This window comes from Podarcis cretensis (genome assembly GCF_951804945.1).
Source record: "Podarcis cretensis genome assembly, chromosome: 7".
Taxonomy (NCBI): domain Eukaryota; kingdom Metazoa; phylum Chordata; class Lepidosauria; order Squamata; family Lacertidae; genus Podarcis; species Podarcis cretensis.
This window is the reverse complement of record NC_137176.1, coordinates 15660954-15681710: the sequence shown is the minus strand read 5'-3', so window position 1 is coordinate 15681710 and position 20757 is coordinate 15660954. Positions and strand designations below refer to the sequence as shown.

General features: G+C 43.5%; 1 protein-coding gene across 2 annotated transcripts; it reads left to right on the top strand.

Annotated features, from left to right (window-relative positions):
* Positions 1–624: 624 nt before the first annotated feature.
* On the top strand, positions 625–14302 carry MARCHF11 (membrane associated ring-CH-type finger 11). Of its 2 annotated transcripts, none has more exons than XM_079985085.1 (4): positions 625–1300; positions 6301–6456; positions 10244–10278; positions 12044–12200. In XM_079985085.1, the coding sequence occupies exons 1-4, from the start codon at positions 1055–1057 to the stop codon at positions 12060–12062; spliced, it is 456 nt and encodes a 151-aa protein (XP_079841211.1). In that variant the 5' UTR covers positions 625–1054; the 3' UTR covers positions 12063–12200. The 2 variants fall into 2 exon arrangements, with proteins under 2 accessions (XP_079841211.1, XP_079841210.1); XM_079985084.1 differs by lacking the exon at positions 10244–10278 and adding an exon at positions 13852–14302 and having other exon boundaries at positions 712–1300; positions 12044–12236.
* The last annotated feature ends 6455 nt before the right edge of the window (positions 14303–20757 follow it).

Sequence of the window (20757 nt, the reverse complement as noted above, 5' to 3'; positions counted from 1 at the left end):
TATGTGGAAGATGTTAAAAATAAACTTAAGGGACCTCAGAAAGGGGGAAGGAAGTCAAGTTTTGAAATGTTAAAATGATTGTAAAATTAAATGTATAAACCTGAAAAGTGTGTATATGTCTGTGCGCTATACAATACTACTCAGAGATGTTTAAATCTTTATTTGATTGTACTTAAATCTTCCTGCCACACTCGCCATCCTCTCCTGCCACATTAGGGTGGTGTGGCATGGATTTCTTATGGACAGTGCCAATCCTGAATGTATTGGATTCCTGACCATTATGCTCAATTGCCTTCAGTAGCCCTAAAGCTCTGATGGATTGAAACGCCTCTGGTCTATTTTTGTGGGGGGGGGGGGGGAATCCTGCAACGGTGTTTCCAGTTTTTACATTGGAATCCACTCTGGATCAATACTGAGTAGAATTTCAACGACAGCGAGGCGAATCAGCTTCGAGGCCAGACAGGTCCCTCGAAGGAAACCTGAGGTAAAACAACCACGTGACCCCACAAGAAGAGGACATTTGGCCCCTTTGTGAGGTGAGGGGAAAGGTAGCCAGGCAACTATGTCGACGTTGGCTGAGGGACGTCGCCAGTCACTATTTTGGGGGGTGGGGGGGTGGGGGGGCGGCAGAGTGCGTGTGCCCGGCTTCCTTATGCGGCGGTTCCGCGAGTGACGAGGCGCGCGTCTTCCTTTGGCGCGCTTTCCCCCCCCCACGCCCCTCCCCCCACCCCACCTGGGCTCGCGCCCGCCAACGGTCTCCCAACGGTTTCTCTCGCCGCCGCGTTCTGAGGCGTCAGATGCGGAGGGGAGTCGCGCGCCGGCACTAAAGCCTACGCGGGAGGGAGGGAGGGGGTGCGCGCGCGAGGAGGAGGCGGCGGCGGCGGCGGCTCGGCACGCGGCCCCCGCTCCCCCTCGCCAGCCAGCCGGGAGGCTCGTGCCCGTGTCCCAGCCCTTCTCTCCCCTCCGCAGAGGGGGAGGGGGGCGAGACTGGGCGTGCGTGGGAGGGGGGGGACACACACACACACGCACGCGCGTCTGTGAGGGGGGCCCCCCCATGAGCAGCAACGGCGGTGGCGGCGGCGGCGGCGGCGGCAGCCCCGGCGAGCCGCCGGAGGGCCCCGCCCCGCGCTGGGAGGCGACGACGGCGACGCCTCCTCCTCCGCCGGCTCCTGAGGTAACGGCCGCCGCCGTCCGGGGCGAGAAGCCCGAGACGCGCTCGGTGTGCAGCAACAGCAGCGGGGATGGCGGCGGGGGCGGCGCCGGCCCCATCTGCAAGATCTGCTTCCAGGGCGCCGAGCAGGTGAGCGCTGAGGCGGGACGGAGGGGCGCAGAGAGAGAGAGAGAGAGTGGGGGGGGGGGAGACTCGCCACACACGCCTTCGGGGGGGGGGGCAGGGAAGGAAGGAGGGAGCCGCGCGCACGTGGCTCTCCAACGCCGGGCAGGCGAGGGCGGCCGTCAGCACCGCGGACAGCGCCAGCCGCCGCCGTCGTAGGGAAAGCTCGGCGGCGCCAAGGAGGAAGCGGGGCATCCCGCGTCTCGCTTCGCCGGGATGGTAACAGTACCGGAGTGTTGGCTGGGATTTGGGGGGGGGGTGACCGCCGAGGTGATCCCATTGACTTAGGAAACGGAGCGGCCATGCCCCTTCAGGGCTCGCTGGGAGCAGATAACAGATATTTATTTAAAAAGGTAAAAGTAAAGGTACCCCTGCCCGTACGGGCCAGTCTTGACAGACTCTGGGGTTGTGCGCCCATCTCACTTAAGAGGCCAGGGGCCAGCGCTGTCCGGAGACACTTCCGGGTCACGTGGCCAGCGTGACATCGCTGCTCTGGCGAGCCAGAGCCGCACACGGAAACGCCGTTTACCTTCCCGCTGGTAAGCGGTCCCTATTTATCTACTTGCACCCGGAGGTGCTTTCGAACTGCTAGGTTGGCTGGCGCTGGGACCGAGCAGCGGGAGCGCACCCCGCCGCAGGGATTCGAACCGCCGACCTTTCGATCGGCAAGCCCTAGGCGCTGAGGCTTTAACCCACAGCGCCACCTGCGTCCCGAGATATTTATTTACTATTAAATTGTAAGTGTGAGATCCGCAGATTTAAACGCCCCACCCGCTCTGGCAAGGAAGCGGAGTGGTCATGCCCCTTCTAGGTTTAGTGGGAGCAGATGCCCATAATTGCTTGCTTGCTTGCTTGCTTGCTTATTTATTAACGGAGCGGCCATGCCCCTTCAGAGCTCGCTGGGAGCAGATAACAGATATTTATTTATTTACTATTAAATTGTAAGTGTGAGATCCACGGACTTAACTGCCCCACCCACTGTGGCAAGGAAGCAGAGTGGTCATGCCCTTTCTGGGCTTGGTGGGAGCAGATACGGATATTTGTTTATTTATTATTAAAGTTACAGTGGTGCCCCGCAAGATGAATGCCTCTCAAGACGAAAAACCCGCTAGACAAAAGTGTTTTCCGTTTTTCGAGGCGCTTCGCAAGACGAATTTCCCTATGGGCTTGCTTCGCAAGACGAAAACGTCTTGCGAGTCTTGCGATTTTTTCCGCTTTTTTCTCCCTTTTTCTAAGCCGCTAATAGCCGCTTAGCCGCTAAGCCACTAATAGCGCTAATCCGCTAAGCCGCTAATAGGGTTGCTTCGCAAGATGAAAAAACCGCAAGACGAAGAGACTCGCGGAACAGATTCTTTTCGTCTTGTGAGGCACCACTGTAGATCCACGGACTTAACTGCCCCGCCCATTGTGGCAAGGAAGCAGAGTGGTCATGCCCCTTCCGGGCTTGGTGGGAGCAGATGCCCATAATTGCTTGCTTGCTTGCTTATTTATTAAAGCGAGATCCACGGACTTAACTGCCCCACCCGCTGTGGCAAGGAAGCAGAGTGGTCATGCCCCTTCTGGGCTTGGTGGGAGCAGATACAACTTCATAGTAAATAAACAAATATCTGTAAGTGTGAGATCTGCAGACTTAACTGTGCCGCACACTGTGACAAGGAAGCGGAATGGACATGCCTCTTCTAGGCTTGATGGGAGCAGAAATGGATAATTGTTTTATTTATTTGTTTGCTTGTTTATAAATTTTAAGCGTGAGAGATCCTCAGACTTAACCGCTAAATAGTCATGCCCCCACTAGGCTTGGTGGGAGCAAATATGGATAAAGTTTATTTGTTATTAAATCATAAGTATGTCGTAACTTAATTGCCAATTCCTGTGTGAGGTTTTATGCAGAGAAGTTGTGTGGAACCATGTACATCTAACCAGTGTTTATAAGCAGTAGAGGCACTGGTCATTTTTAGATGTAAAAGTGCAGGTGGTAGAGAATGCGGAATACTGATGAATAGGCCAGTGGGGATAAATACGTATTTGAAAACAGAAACTAAAGCTATTGGCAAGCACAGTGGTGTATCTATCACCTACAATATTAAGTGGATGGAGCTGGGTTGTTAGAGGGTAACATGTGCTTATTACTGCAGCTCATAGATACACATAATGCCGTTTTGTAGGTAGTGTGATAACTTTTCCTATGGAACTGTCAAACTGTAGGAAGTTACAAGGCACATGAAGGGAGGCATGATTCTCAAACCTCAACAAGCAGCCAGCACTACATTGTCAAGATTCCTGTATTGTAGAGGGTTGGAATAGATGATCCCCCTTCCACCCCTACAATTCTATGATTCTTTGATTTTCCATTAATATTAGCCCTCAATCTCATTTTTTGCTCGCTGCCAACCTAGACTTCATATATAGGTGAATGTGTTTTTCTGGAGCCAAGAAAGAGACAGAGACTTATAAGAAAGGGAAGTTGTTGTTTTTTAAAATCAATTAAATACCAATTTCCTCCAGTCCATTAAACACTGTATGCAGTTGTATATGTATAGCTCTGCACAAGGATGTATGTATGTCTCCCTGCTCAACTTCACCTATCAACAATGTGACTTGTTTCTCTACGTAGTCTGGTATTAACTATCTTTCCATTCTGCTTGGTAATTTGTAGAGAAAGAAGTTATCTGAATCAACAGTATGCCCTAAACCAGGATGTCATATAGTTAGAGCATTCCCAGTAGATTATGCCTAATCTATTCTCAAAAACCTTCAAAGAAGGCCATTTATAGGATATATATTTCCTTCCACATCCTGTCTAGTTTGTCAAAGGTAACCATACTCTTCTCCTCCAACCTTTAGTAAAGTCGTTTCCATTTTTAGATGTATTGTGACAAATACTATTTCCCTATTATCAGTGGCATTGTTATTTTGTTACAATACCCCACCGTTGACACATTGTGTTCAACTTGTTGTTTCCAGGAACCCTAAATTAGGCTTGCCAATCAGAAGGTCGGCGGTTTGAATCCCCGCAGTGGGGTAAGCTCCCATTGTTCGGTCCCAGCTCCTGCCAACCTAGCAGTTCAAAAGCACGTCAAAGTGCAAGTAAATAAATAGGTGCCACTTCTGCAGGAAGGTAAACAGTGTTTCCATGTGCTGCTCTGGTTTCGCCAGAAGTGGCTTAGTCATACTGGCCACATGACCCGGAAAAACTGTCTGCGGACCAACGTCGGCTCCCTCGGCCAGTAAAGCGAGATGAGCACCGCAACCCCAGAGTCATTTGCGACTGGACTTAACTGTTAGGGGTCCCTTACCTTTACCTTTTACCACCAGCCCCAGCCAGCATGGCCCAATGATCAGGTATTGTGGGAATTGGAATCCAAAACATCTGGAGGGCACCAGGTTGGGGAAGGCTGTCCTAAATCATTCGTAGAAATCTCAAATTGCCATCCAAATATCGCCCAGTCATACAGTAGTTTACATTGGTGCCTACATGTTCCATTTTTTACATTTCCATATCTTTAATTTATTGACATAGCGCTGGATTTTGTAACCACTCTTTGAAAGGATTTCCAGACTATTAGTTCTGTATAATCCACAGTTTAATGCCTGCTGTCCCCTCTTTCTCTAAGTCATTAATAAAGAGTCAAAGCTGTCAACTTAAACAGAAAGAGTTCCGTATTCCCCCACTTGGCTCCCTTGCCTATTCTACCAAATTAGTGGGAATTCTTAAATCTGTCATTACAGCCTTAGAGCTGTTTTATCAGGTGACAATTTCCTGTGTTTGAAACCTTACGGCTCACTTTGTGGTTCACTGTGCTGTTTAAATTAATGGGCCGAAAGTTTATATGCAGTGAAAACTGATTGCAGATAGCAACTGAATTTCTTCCAAGGTTTCTGCAGTGAACGTCAAGAGACTTCCCTTCTCCAGACTACAGTAAAGAGCTACTTCAACAGGATGTGTGCTGGTGATAGTGATCTGTTGTGGGTGATTGTTTGTAAGCGGATGACAAAACTCCAACATAGTCTAATGTGATGCTCTGGAATTCTGCATTGCAGCAGTACAGAATATGTGACTATGTATATTAGATATGTCTAGTAATGGTTTCTTTGCATATTCTACACTTTTTGTATAGTGGCGTAATTAGTTTTACTCTTTGGAATTTTGAATTTTAAGTTTTTGTGAAGCAGTGGGAAAGAAGCTTTAGGATTCTTGGAAAGGCGTTAGGGAAAGGTTTAATTTTATACAAGAAGGGAGGCATGGACCTGCGGGAGCCAAGGAAAGAGGCTGATGAATCACCAAATGACAAAGACTTACTCAGTGAATGTTGAAATCTGTACTCAGATGTTACCTATATATGCCTAAGTGTTCTAGGCATATAAAAAAAATCTCAAAATTTGCATTATTTTAAGATGGACATTTAGATTTGAGACTCTTGTTAAGCTGCAGGAGATATTATTAGATGCCACATTCACCATTAATGCTCACTGGCAAGCCAATTTCAGAGCTCATCATATATATTACAGGTGTTGCCTGTGCTCTCTCATGACAAAAAATGCATATGCCACCAGAATAAATGCAACCTTACTTTATTGCTCTAAAATGATTGTATGCACTATATAAAACACCTTAAAATATGAAGGTCCCTTGGATGTCATGCATTTTTTATTAGTACATAGAGTGCAAAAATTTCAAAAATTGCAAATGAACATTTTTGCAAATACAATACAAATAGTATTGCTCTTTGCTCAAAGAGTTAATTTGTCTATATGTTTTTCCTTTCTTTTTTGTGACCCTGGGATGGGAGAATATTGAATAATATTTCCAAAATAAACTGATGGTCAGGGCCAGGGGAGGTTATTCCAGCTAAAATATTTTTTTAAAAAAATGCCTGCAAACTTATTTTAAGAGACACTGTTCAAGGATTTGGAAGCTTAATATTATATTTATTATGACATTTAACCCTATTTGTTATTTTTCCTAGGGTGAATTGTTAAATCCCTGTCGATGTGATGGGTCAGTTCGGTATACACATCAACTTTGCCTATTGAAATGGATTAGTGAAAGAGGGTCCTGGACTTGTGAACTCTGCTGTTACAGATACCATGTTATAGCAATTAAAATGAAAAAGCCTTGTCAGGTAACATTTCAAAATTCCAATAATCATACAGACTGTATGAATACAGCAACAATTTTTTATACTTTGGTTTATTCATCATTTTATTAACTCATCTCCATTTACTGAGTCTGCATGTCCTTATCATAAGACACAGTAAATATTTCCCATTCAGTTCATCAGTGAGGAAAAATATGGTAACATCAAGCTTAGGCATTAAAGAAGTTCTTAACTTCATCATACCTTAAGAGCTGTTTAGGTTCTGCTTAAATTTGCTTGACAACATAGGATTGCTCCAGAAATTAAATTATGCCTGGCAGTGCTTTGATAAGTGCCAAATCTCTAAATCAGTAACGTGCAAGTTGAAATGATATGTGAAGATTATCCTGAGAAATTAAGGGCCGATTTTGCCAGATTTATGCTCCTTTACATTGTCCAAGGTACAAGGGTTGATATCAGTGTGCAATATTTTTGTAGACATGATGTTAAATGCACCTTTGCACATTTCTCTCATGCTGTGATTCTGATGAAAATTCCTCCACTGAAGCTGCCATTTGCACTGGGATTTTGCAAACCCGGTGTATTAATCCACTATACTGTTGGAGCCCTTACGCCTCTTCAAAGCCCAGCACAGCTCAAGGGCTGGGAGGGGTGTGCACAACAAATTTTGGTCATCTAGGGCACCTCTGGTGGGGGGCACACAGGGGAAGGGGGGGGGGAAACGCCGTTGTACAAGCAGAAGTCCTTGCACAGGGTTTCCATTGATGGAGTTCCCACCCAATGTAGATAACAAATTTTGCAATTAGAATAGAGTTGGACTAGGCAAACTATCCCCAACCCCATCCCCACTAATTCGCCTGGTGTACCACCCATTATTCCACTATGCAGCACAAAACCTCCAGATAAAAACCTGGCAAACCAAAGGCTTCTATCGCCTAATAGACTTTTTTAAAAATAACAAACGTTTGCCAACACAAGAAATACAAGACAAACTAGAAGACACCCAAATGCCCTGGTTAGCACAACACCAATTACATGCCCTCTTAAACAATCCGGCAGTAAAATCAGCAGCAACTAGGCCCCTGACAACCTTCTAAAACCTCCTCCTAACAACAAAAGGACACGGTAAAGGAATGGTATCTGCAATATACAAAATACTACTCCAAAATCCCACAAACCCCCTAAACACAATCAAAAAACAATGGGAAGATGACATAGACTATGAGATTAATCCCACTCAATGGATCAGAATGTGGTCTAAACCCCGCTTTAAATCCATATCAACAAAAAGAAAAGAACTCACTCTGAAACTCACCTACAGGTGGTACCTAACACCAAGAAAACTAACACTAATATACCCAGGAACCTCACCAAAATGCTGGAGAGGGTGCACCTCCATAGGCACATACCTCCACATGTGGTGGGAATGCCCCAAAATCCAACTATTTTGGACAACAGCCATACGAGAAATATGTAAAATAACTAAGCAAGTATTAGAAATCACCCCAGAATTGGCCCTACTAAACATCTTCCAAGACAATAATGCCCATTTACACCACAAAGAACCCACCTACTTTCAGCAACCAGAAACACCATAACCAGACACTGGAGAGACCTGTCAGGTGTAAGCATGGACCAATGGTACCAAATAGTACGGGAAACAGCCTTATTAGAAAAACTAACCAATAAACTGAAACTGACACGGGGACAAATGGAAGAAAATGCCTTTACCCTGGTATGGCTCCCCTTTATCACATACACAGCCCAACAAGAGAATGACAAGAAACCACCAACAGCATACAAATCAGTACGGCTAACCTGATCGAAAGCACCCACCCACCCCACTCACACATGAAAACAAAGATCACTACAGCCAATCACAAACAAACAAACAACCAGACAACCACGCCCTAGGCCAACCCCAACCTCTCTCACCACCAAAGGAACACAAGTGAATAGCAGAGAACCTGCTCAAGCGACCCTGACACAAAACCACACATATATTAAGTATAATAGAAACATTGTCACCCACCCCACCCATCTCCCCCCTCCCCCCCTTTCCCCCTCTTTTTCATAATGTCTCAACAAATGAAACTGATCTGTAAAAAATGTTACTTGGAGAAAAGAGAGAGAGAGAGAGAGAGAGAGAGAGAGAGAGAGAGAGAGATATTACACATATTTTTTGTAAACCAAGAAAATCTTTAATAAAAATACATTAAAAAAAAGAAGAGAGTTGGACTAGAATTTTAAAAAATGCATTTTTAGCCCTATTTCTAAAATTCCTAGCTTTATTAAATTTGGAAATTCTGATTAACCCTATAGGTTAAATCTGACAGAAAACCTGCCACTTCCTTTATTTAGTTAAATCTCTAAGACCAGGGATGGAGAAGCTTAGGCTGTGGGGTGAATTAAGCCTTTCAGGCCTATCTATCTGGCACTCAGGACAATCTCCACAGCCCCACTCCCTAGTCACAGCCACCCTCTCCCAGGCCATACCACCCCCAGCTTTGCTTTGCACCCTCTTGGAGTTTTTTTTGCTGGGCTGATAATCTTGCTTGTTTGCCTGGATAGAGGATTCAGAAGGGTGTGAGAATGTGTGTAGAAACTAGTCTACAGAAGCTGCATTCATATTAATGGCTCTGCCTGTTACCATGTCCACTTTTGTTTCTGGCTCCACCTGCCACTGGCATATGGCTCCCAGAAGCCTGTCCAGAAGAGAATGTTTCCTATCTCTCTTCAGTGATGAATGGAATTTCACTCACCTGGGTAGAATAGGGCACAATAATTCACTCTTCCCAATAGACTTTGTAATATTTTATCATTTAGTATTTAAACAGTTTTTGTCTTCACTCATAAATACATAAAGAGCTTGGCAGCTACAATGTGTAAAATGTGCAAGACATTTATTCCTGTTCATTCTACCTCTCTGCTGTAGGAAGTTATCAAAGCACTTATTTTTTCAGCACCACTATCAAAACATACAGATTTCCCCACACAGATTAAATTACAAACTTCTAGCACACACTTTCCTCACTACTCCCCACCCTTGTGAATTGATCTAAAGCCTTCTTTAGGGATTCTGGAAATCTGGGACTATAACCCATTGGCTGGATGGGGAAGGGGGTGAGGAGATGAATGTGCTAGTTCTGCCTCATTGCCCTTCATGAGTTGAAGGGCATCTGTCTGAAGCAGGGTCCTATATCCCACAAAGAGCATACATGAGTAGGAACAGGGACACTTCGACTTATAGAAAACAATATGATTGGGGGCAGAGATAGCATGTTGGCTCTCATGGCACCCCTCACATGTTGTATTACTAGATTTTCAGACCACCTAAGAGGATTAGACTGTATTATGTCTCATTCAATTTGGGAGGGGGGATGCTCTCACCCAGCAGCATTCCCCTGACAAGTCATGCTTCTCTTTGTCTTGACACATAGAAATATTTAATGTCAGTAGTAATTCTCTTATTTGGCAAAGAATCTCTAGGCACAATTCCGTTAAGATGACATTAACATTCTAGTTACATTGTCTCCCAGAGACAATGAAAGGATCTATCGTGAGTTGCTGACACCTCACTATGCCAAGGTCACAGGGCTTATTTCATCTGCTGTCGTCCCTCTTTCTTCTACTTCTTGCCACTCCTACCCTGGTTTCCTAGCCCACATGGTTATGCATTCTGGTCCAAAGTGCTAATAACTTGGGGGGTGGGGAATCTGTTTTGGTGTATATTCTGTTAGTCAAACAGGGTTGATCCATGCTTATTGGCTGCCAACAATTCCTCTTTCCATTATCTCAATTGCTTACATAGGGCATAATCCAGGACCGGCCCATCCATGAGGCAAGGTGAGGTGACCACTTTGGGAGGGAGGATCCATGGGGGCAACAGATCCAGCCTCCAAGGAATACATTGCCTGCTGCTGCTGTTGCCACAGTGGCAGTGATAGCTGTGTTGGATCTGCATCCTCCTCAGCAGCTGCCCCACCCCCCCGTACCAGCTCTACAGCTGCCCCTTGGTGAATAGGAGGTGCTGCTGGTCTCCTCTTGCCCTTGCTCCCAATGTAGATGTTTGTTCTCCCCTTGTTCCTCATGTACATCTTCACTCATCCCTTCTTCCCTGGTGGGGTGGGGAACATTTTGTGGTTTGCTTCAGGTGCCAAAATGTCTGCGGCCGGCCCTGGTATAATTTCTAACTGAAGTAGAGAGCAATGGTGACTGTTGCCTACTGGGAAAAAGGGGAGGTAGAGCTTGTGGTAATTGAAACCAATTTTATTTCCAGGGAAATTTTTCTGTAACCAGAAAAACTGAAAATGACAAAAAATAGTGTGCAAGCTTTCATGTTTTCCAGTATTAATCATCAGGTTAGATGTTGAAGAGCTTGGGAGAACCTAAAAGTTTGCACACTATTTTGTGGTTTTGTTTTTATTTTATTGTAATAAAGGCATTGTCAAATATGGTTTCAGGATTTCTCTTATGGGCTAACACTGCTGCCATTATTTTCTACATTTAAGGTCTCCCACAACTGCATGATTATATACTAATACCAGTACACTAGTAAGAATAGAACAATTCTTTTATGTATTATTCTAGCACATACTTTTTAGACATTAAAAAAATCAATCTTTTAAAATTTCATTGAAGCAACATATGAAATGTTCATATGGTTATGAACTTGAGATGTAACCATTGTAGTGATGAATGTAGTTCTGTCTTTCTTTGATAAATGTGAGGAAATAGCTATAACCAAAATGCCTGTAATTTGATAGCTTCTCTCACTGTTTTTTTTCCAGAGGTTTTACTAAATAGCCGAAGCTGACAAGCTTAAAAAATTATTTTGGCTGAGCATTTTTCTTTTCCTTCATCAAAAATAATGTTGGGTTCTACATTTTTAAAAAGAGCATTTTGGAAGGATAAAATTATTTTCCACATGAGCATATGTTGGTTTTTCATTCTTTCTCTCTTGCACAAACAACATTGTTTTATGTAGCAGGATTTCCCTGGAGACATTTTTCAAGTATAGTCCATCTATTGACTCAGCTTAAGTCAAAAGCTTTTAAAGTTTTTCTGATTTCCATGGTAGAGATAATTTTCAATTGTATACCTACTTTCCTAGGATTAAGTCTCATTGAAAACAGTGGAAGTTTTTTAATCATTCTTCTTCAGTGTATAGAATTACACTGTTAAGTACATATAAAGTTTATGCAGGAAATTAGGAATATATTTTCTCATAACTGTTAGGTGATTTCTTATTTCAACATTTTTATGTGGCTTTTATTGTATAATTCTTGTAAACGGCACTGATATTTTTATGAATAGTGATATATAAATATTTTTATAAATATTAATTATAGTGTTCACATGGTTCTATATTTGCACCAAGTATTTAACTGTCATTTCTAAGCAGCGTGTCATTTCTGTGTGACACTCTAAGCTGTTATTTAAACTTCTTCAAGTTTAAGCAGATTTAATGAGAGGGATGGAGGAGCCTATTGCACAGGTATAATGCAGCATACATGTAAAAAGGCTCTGTGAACATTTTCATGGGTTGTCATAACAGACCTTCAATGTTTTTGTAAACATTTTATACCTTGTTATGTCTTCTTCCTTCTAGTGGCAAAGCATTACTGTAACTCTGGTTGAGAAAGTGCAGATGATTGCTGTAATGTTGGGATCACTGTTCTTAGTAGCAAGTGTAACTTGGCTTCTGTGGTCAGCCTTCAGTCCTTATGCAGTATGGCAAAGAAAAGATGTCCTTTTTCAAATCTGCTATGGAATGTATGGTTTTATGGATCTGGTGTGCATAGGTAAGGTCAAAAAATGAAATGATTTATTCATTTTGTTAAAGTTGATAAGAAATAATTTGGAATATGCTTTTTCTTCTTACATATATAAATGTATGTCTGTTTCTTCAGGAAGTAGAAATCATACATCAGCAAAGTTCTCAAGTGTAAAGTTTTTAATCAACAATAAATAAAGCAAAGATTTTAAAATTGCCCAACAGCAGTTATTTGTACACAAAGCCTGGCATATCAAAGGGATTGGGACATGACACAAGGAGCATATAGGTCCAGTATTTATTACATCATCTCCACTGATTTTCAGTTTGTTTTCAAGCCCAATTCAAAGTACTGTTTTTATTCTGAATATTATAACCTTGAAGTCTCCTGCTGTTTGAACCCACCTGCTTACCCAAATAATCATTTAAGGCTCTGTTTTGTATCCCTACCCCCACTGTCTGAGGTGCGGCAGGTGGTCACTAGAGTGTTTTCAGTGGTGGTATCCAGGCTTATACTGTCTCATAAGAAACTCATTTAGTTCTCTCTTTGTTTCGTTTTTGATGCACAGTGAAAACATTGGGTTTTTTAGAAGGTGTTTGGCCTCAATGAAACTTGAACATGTCCTTGATTTTGTTGTCTGCTGATGTCCCTGTTGCATTTTTTAATTCACTTTTTATTTTGTGTGTGTTTGTGTGTGTGTAATTGTTTTAATTTGTTCCGCTTTGTTATTGTTGCTAGCCATCTTGGGGGAACTTGATGAACACAAAGTTGGGATGCAAATAACAAATTAATAATAATGTTAGAAGTGGTTAAAAGTGCTTAATTATGGCTCAGTTGTAGCTACAGGTTTTATATTAGCACCTGCAGGGTTAGCATACTTTGCTGTTGCAGTGTCTGAGTCTCACACTGCATTAATTTATTGTATATGTACACACACAATACATGCATGTACACACATTGCTGGACTACATATACCAGATGGTCTAATCCAACAGGCCTTTGGCTTGGAGCCAATTTGATTCCCTCCCCCTTTCTTTTTTCTTTTTCCTTTCTCCTCCTGTGATGAGGCTGCATTTTAATATTTTAATGTTTCAATATTTTAATGTTGTATTTTAATCTTTTTAAAGTTCTATTCCTTCAACTTGTTTTTATTATTGCTTGTTAGCCACCCTGAGCCTGGCCTTGTCTGGGGGAGGGCGGGGTATAAATAAAAATTATTATTATTATTATTAAGACAAAAAGTCACAGTTGTTTATATTTAGCTTTATTTCTTTAAAGGCTGGCCTTTAATAAATTATAAAATTATATAATTGATCAGATTTATGATGTAATTGATTAGGTTTATAATGTATGTGCTGTGTCGCCAACTTATACTGATTTAGCAAACAAATGAAACATTTATGGTAGTATAAGTTTAAAAACCATCATTTTCTCATGCTCAGAACCAAAAAAAATGCCTGGATGCGTATCAGTTTATTACAACATATATAAATGGGTCCTGGCCACCTGTAATTCAGCTACTTGGGTTTACCTGTGCTTTGGCTCAGGGTACTAATTCAATTCTAATGCCACTTATTTAACAAATAAATGTGCTCGGTGTGAAGAACTGAGGGCGTGAATAATTTGTTTCTTTTACTTTCAGGACTTATTGTGCATGAAGGGGCCTCAGTTTGCAGAGTATTTAAGCGTTGGCGGGCTGTCAATCTGCACTGGGATGTATTAAATTATGATAAAGCAACAGACATAGAAGAGAGCAACCGAGGAGAATCCACAACATCTAGGACTTTGTGGTTACCACTAAATGCATTTAGAAACAGAAGTTTAGTTCATCCAACACAGTTAACCTCACCAAGATTTCAGTGTGGCTATGTTTTGTTGCATCTCTTCAGCCGAATGCGACCTCAGGAGGATTCATCAGATGACAACAGCTCTGGAGAGGTGGTTATGAGAGTGACTTCAGTGTAAAAGTTATGGTCACTGTGCTACATGCACAAGAACAATGTGCCCTGACCTCTCTTGCAGTATTCTGGAATGTAGTTATAATGAATGGTGAAACCATAGCACATAAAAATATATAAACTTTTTTTAATTTATGCTTTTATATGATCAGTTGAACTGCAAATACATTTTCCTGAAAAGGGTCTCTTTCTTTTTATACCATGATTTATCACTTTTTATCTATTTGTACTCGGCATTTATAAAAATATAATTTAACAATAGCTTTAATAATGTGGAGACAAATATTTTAAACTACAGCTATTTTTGATAGTTTTAAGTGTATTTTCAAAGTTCTAAGCCATCTATAATTTTCAGGACATGTAAACAAGATTAATTGGATGGCTTGCGTTTAGTATACCAATCAAATTCATTCAATGTGTTACTTCCAGTTGGGTAAAGGTATGTTTTTGATTTTTGTCTGGGGGAAATGTATAGTGCAGGGAGAGTAAAGGGAAGTGGGGGCTTGTATTCTGGATTTATCAAAAATGAAATAAAGTTTAAAGTTCATGGAAGATCTGTGCTCAAAACTGTTGGGTAAAAGACAAACAGTTTTGTAAGAATGAGAATGCTGAAAATCTCTGAATTAATTCGGAAGCCTTATTTCATGTCATCTAGGTAATAAGAATACTGTTATCAATATTTAATAATATATGTACTATGGACTATTTTTGCCAAATTAATGAAAGAAAATCAGCATTCGCTTATACACTCCATTGCAGGGTAGATTTCCAGAATTGTGTTCCAGACTTCTGATTTACCTGGAGTGATTTGTTTCTCAGTTTCACGAGAATTAAATTCAGTTAAATTGAAAGAAGTATTTCCTCATTGTATTTGACTTCTCTTCTTCTTTGTATCTTTTTTATGTTACCTAATTCAATACATTTAAAATTTAAGATTTAGAGTCAAACTTCTCTTTCCTCTAGAAAATAAGGTCCCAGAAAGACTTGCCATCACTGCAGGGGGGAAAAATACTATTTTTCCTTTGATCACAAAGAGCACCAATACAAAGCTCTTGCATCAACGAAGCTTCTATGGTACCTAGACAACTTTATCTTGTGAGACTGGAAGAAGAAAAGAGCTGAAAAAAATGATTTGTGCAAACCAGGCCTCTCATCATTTTTTGCTCACCACAATGAGGATATAGGAACCAAAAAAAAAGGTTATGTTGTCTTATCCTTTGGAGAGTTAGCAGTCCTTAAGTCCCATTTGAAATCAATAGTTTCAGTATTTATGGTACCCAGGCTTGAATGCATTTTTAAAATGAGCTTTTACAACCTTCATCACATGGCTTAGACCTAGAAGGCCTATATAGTTGGGCAATTAGGTGGGAAATTTGGTGAACCAGTACATGGTACTGTATTAGTTTTTAAGGACATCAAAAAGCATACTACAGGTCTTGAATATGAGGTTTTTAGATCATGAATTAGCAAGTCACGTGGCACTAAGAGCCACTGTCAATGTGATATTCATTAAACATAACTGATGCAAATTATTGAACCTTAAAAAAACTTTATTTCGTGTAATGACCAGTTACTATTGCATGGGGCCTACAATCTTTTTTTATCTAAAGGCTGTTTGCTTCAGATAGTTTCATTTGATTAAGAGAGCTCGCCAATTTGCACCATGGAAGAATTCTGCTTTCCTACCCTGTTTGTTTCTCTCATTGTCCACAACAGCACAGACCAACAGATTAAGCAAAGTAACAAAGAAGAAATATTGGGTTTAATTAGGATAGTCACTCTAGGCAGTTGAGAATTTATGCCAGGTTGTTTTATTTAATGTGCTGGATAGAGTTGGAATTCAGTATAGATTCTTTTTTAAAAAAACAACAACACAACAATCTAGTAAACCTGTTAAAATTATTCAAAATCACAGTCATTCCTTTTTGTTCTTTCCTTCTGAATTTCAAAGCTGATTGAAAATGTGGCTGAATGATACATTGGAGAGCTACTATAAATAATTGTTGCCAGCCTGCAGCCCTCATTTTTCTTCAGATTTCAGCCTCTTTCAGACTGAACTGCCATTAACTTTATTTATTCTTCATTATTCCTATCCTTCTGAAATCCCTGGATGACATGAATTCAGTGATTGGTGTGCTCATTTATCCAGAGCTTGAGGCTTGACAATGCAGTTGCTCAGTTTTTCCTTTTTGAGGTGACTAAGACTGTGCAATTCTATGCAACCTATGCACACTTACTTGTGAAAAGTCCTGTTGACTATAGTGATACTTTTAAGTAAACATACATGCTCTTGAACTGCATTAAGAAGGCAATACTATGGAAAGATCTGGCAGGACGAGCAGCTTAGGATGCAGCAGATCTCTGGTTTAACTCTGACTGAGCCAGGAATCTGGTAAGTCTCTAACCCTGACTTAGCTGGAGAGATGCTGGTATAAGTTGCTCAGCTGGCTGAGGTGAGGGTGGTGTAAGTAAAGGTAAAGGGACCCCTGACCATTAGGTCCAGTCGTGACCGACTCTGGGGTTGCGGCGCTCATCTCACTTTCTTGGCCGAGGGAGCCGGCGTACAGCTTCCGGGTCATGTGGCCAGCATGACTAAGCCACTTCTGGCAAACCAGAGCAGCGCACGGAAATACCGTTTACCTTCCCGCCGGAGCGGTACCTATTTATCTACTTGCACTTCATGCTTTCGAACTGCTAGGTTGGCAGGAGCAGGGACTGAGCAACAGGAGCTCACCCCGTTGCGGGGATTCAAACCACCGACCTTCTGATTGGCAAGTTCTAGGCTCTGTGGTTTAACCCACAGCGCCACCCGCGTCCCTCCGAGGGTGGTGTAAGTCTCCCCAAAAGTAGGGTTCCTTGGGTGTGGTAGGGGCAGGTCCAAAGAGGAGGGACTTAGACTGCATTTTAAGCAGAATCAGCTTGGTCGCATGACCTGGCAACCTGTTGTAGAACACTATTTTAAAGGCTTGCTTTCCCTCTGCCAGGTTTTGGATGAGCAGCTGCCCAACCCCACTCCTGAATGGGGTTTGGGTCTGGTGTAACTTTACACTGGATTACCGTATTTTTCGCACCATAGGACACACCGGACAATAGGACGCACCTTGTTTTAGAGGGGGGAGAACAAGAAAAAAAAAAATCTCCCCCTCTCTGCCCATCGCACCTTCAGCGAAGCGGCAGGAGGCGCTGCGCAGAGAGGGGGAGAATTTTCCCCCTCTTGTTTTCCCGCTCTAAAACAAGGTGCCGTTCAGGCGGCTACCTTGGAAGCCTGGAGAGCGAGAGGGGTCGGTGTGCACTGACCCCTCTCGCTCTCCAGGCTTCAGGTTCCTTTCGACCTGCTCTTTGGGGCTGGCGGGGGAAGCCCACCACCAGCCCCAAAGAGCAGGTCAGGGAGCAGCGGAAAGGTGCAGCGGAGAGGCTGCTGCCATAGTCGCGCGTCACCTCTCCAGCTGGGAGAGGGTCGCGGGGCTATGGCTTCTTTCGCCCCTCACGCGCTCTCCCAGCTGGAGAGGTGGCGCACGGCTAAAGAGGATCCTGCCATAGCCACGCGTCACCTCTCCAGCCAGGAGAGGGTCGCAGGGGCTTCTTTTGCCCCACGCGCGCTCTCCCGGCTGGAGAGGTGACGCGTGGCTATGGAGGCTCCTGCCATAGCCGCGTGTCACCTCTCCAGCCGGGAGAGGGTCGCAGGGGGCTTCTTTTGCCCCACGCGCACTCTCCCGGCTGGAGAGGTGATGTGCGGCTATAGAGGCTCCTGCCATAGCCACGCGTCAACTCTCCAGCCGGGAGAGGGTCGTGGGGGGCATCTTTTGCCCCACACGCGCTCTCCCGGCTGGAGAGGTGACGCGCGGTTATAGAGGCTCCAGCCATAGCCGTGCGTCACCTCTCCAGCCGGGAGAGGGTCGCGGGGCTATGGCGTCTTCGCTCCATAGGACGCACACACATTTCCCCTTCATTTTTTAAGGGGAAAAAGTGTGTCCTATAGAGCGAAAAATACGGTAATTCACACTGGCTTGTTTTTATGCCAGCTTTGTGCACACAGGATTGCTCCCTCCAGATATTTTATTTTGTTTTGCTTGCACGGAAAAACTGACAGATGACTATGTTTGGCTGGCTAATTTGCCAGTCCAAAGAGTGTGTTTGCTTTGGGATGTCTTTCCTACAAAGCAGGAAATGATTGCTGTGTAACTGATTCCAAAAGCTGATTTACAGTCTTCCCTGAAATTCGAGTTACTTCGCCTTCAAAATCCCAAATTAATTTTCTTTGGCTGAAAAATACTGTAGCATCTTAGTAGTCTCTGTGAAGCGCCTTCATTTGAAATATCCATTCAAAAACAGCACAGAGAACATTCTCAAGGGATGAGGCCCACTTATTAAGCCAGAGCTTTGCAAACTGTGTGTCGTGACACATTAGTGTCAGCTGCAGTGTGTAGATGTGTCGCGCAAACACTTCCTCCACTACTCCAGTTTGCTGGTACAGTGGTACCTTGATTCTCAAACTTAATCCATTCTGGAAGTCTGTTCCAAAACCAAGGCGCACTTTCCCATAGAAAGTAACGCAAAATGGATTAATCCGTTCCAGACTTTTGAAAACAACCCCTTAAAACAGCAATTTAACATGAATTTTACTATCTAATGAGACCACTGATCCATAAAATGAAAGCAATAAACAATGTACTGCAGTCACACAACCAGTCAATCAGTAGCTGAACTGGGTTCCACACAGTCACAAAAACAAAACAAGCCACAAAAACAAAAATGCAAAATAAATAGCAAAAGCAGACAGACTTCAGCGTAACACTCAAAATGGAAGTGTGGCACTCAAAACGGAAGCGTAACACTCAAATCAGAAGTGTAACACTCAAAACAGAGCATGTTCGACTTCCAAAAAAAGGTGGCAAACTGGAACACTTACTGGATTTGCAGTGTTTGGCTTCCAAGTTGTTTGAGTACCAAGGCGTTGGAGAACCAAGGTACCACTGTAAAACAGAATTACTGTGTCGTGAAATGATGCATGTCTAGAAAGTGTGTCACCAACATGAAAATTTTGGAAAGCTCTGTATTAAGCCCTCTGGTAGCCTTCATCCTCAACTAACAGGTTTTCATATCTTCATCAAGAGCTAATAGCCCTCCTCCCCCAGTTCTTAGAGGCCCACTCAGTGGGGGAGTAAGCAAGTTGACATAAGGACCTTGCTAAGATTAATCCATCACCATATTCGGGGAGGAATTTTCTCCTGCAAATTGGCCAGCTTGCAGGTGTTTGCCCGGCTCGTGGAGACTGTCACAACAGTCCTTTATCTGAGCTGAGCTGGAGCTACATCAGTGTAAGTCCCTGACTCTGGCTCAGCAGGCACAAGTCCTCAGAAGGGGGCATTACAGGGGCAAGGCAAGGTGAGACACCTATTCTAAATTCTGCTTGCTTGGTAATGTGCCTAGAGCCCAAATCTCTAAAACTAGGGCCCACACTACCTGCAAGTTTAGCCTGCAGTAGCCAATCCCAGAGGCTCCTAAACAGAGTTTGAAATAGACATGGTGGCATAAGTTATGCCGGCGTATGTTACATTGACCTCCTATCATTAGGATTTCTCTGTTATTGCCAAGTAAATACAGACAGGATTGCAACTTTAAACTGGTTTAATGACATTGCTAACGTTAGGCAACTCTTGTCTTGGAGCTTTACATTTATTGGGGTTTGTTCAGGAGGGAGGCCTCAGAATTTGCCTTCTCACTTCAGACAGGAATGAGCTTGGGTATACAGTGGTACCTTGGGTTAAGTACTTAATTCGTTCCGGAAGTCTGTTCTTAACCTGAAACTGTTTTTAACCTGAAGCACCACTTTAGCTAATGGGGCCTCCTGCTGCCGCCGCGCCACCGGAGCACGATTTCTGTTCTCATCCTGAAGCAAAGTTCTTAACCCGAGGTACTATTTCTGGGTTAGCAGAGTCTGTAACCTGAAGCGCATGTAACCTGAAGTGTATGTAACCCGAGGTACCACTGTATTAGCTGTCTTCCCACCTAAGCAAGTTTAAAGGGCCAAATATTACCTGGTGCTTGAATGGGGGAATATGGGGAGAAATTTATTACTATTGTCAGAGCTGCCTCCCGGTCCCAGCTCACAGAGGACCAACGCTAGGCTGTAGTTATGTACAAAAGTCTTTATTGAGATTCAGTTTCCATTTTAAAGCCGCAGCGTGCAGCTCTACGTCCCGACCTTAGACCGGCGAAGTCCCGTCTGAGTCTCCTCCCCTTCCACACCAGTTTAAGACTCTCGCTTTGCTCCACCTCTTTCTAAGTTCCTTTCTCCTCTGGGCCCTCCTGCCCGCTAGGGTCTCATCCTTCCTGGACTCCTCTGACGCTGACCCTGACGATTCTTGCCCCTCCTTCCGGCGGGCTTTAGGACCTGGTTCCCTCTCCGGGCTACCTTCTGTGCCGCTCGCCTGTACCTTTGAACTTGGTGCGCGCGCCCAGCCTGCAACTTTCCTCTTGACCGTTAACTCGCTCTCCGATGGAGGCGTGGTCAACCCTGACTCATCTTCTCTCGCTGGTGGTGCATATGTGGGCTCTGACACCTGGAACTCCTCCCCCCCACTGCGCTC

Excerpts from the sequence above, each read along its gene's own strand:
- MARCHF11 (XM_079985084.1), top strand. The coding sequence starts at position 1,055 with ATGAGCAGCAACGGCGGTGGCGGCGGCGGCGGCGGCGGCAGCCCCGGC. Across the intron at positions 1,301-6,300 it reads GCTTCCAGGGCGCCGAGCAG|GGTGAATTGTTAAATCCCTG; the intron begins GTGAGCGCTGAG and ends TATTTTTCCTAG. Across the intron at positions 6,457-12,043 it reads AAATGAAAAAGCCTTGTCAG|TGGCAAAGCATTACTGTAAC; the intron begins GTAACATTTCAA and ends TCTTCCTTCTAG.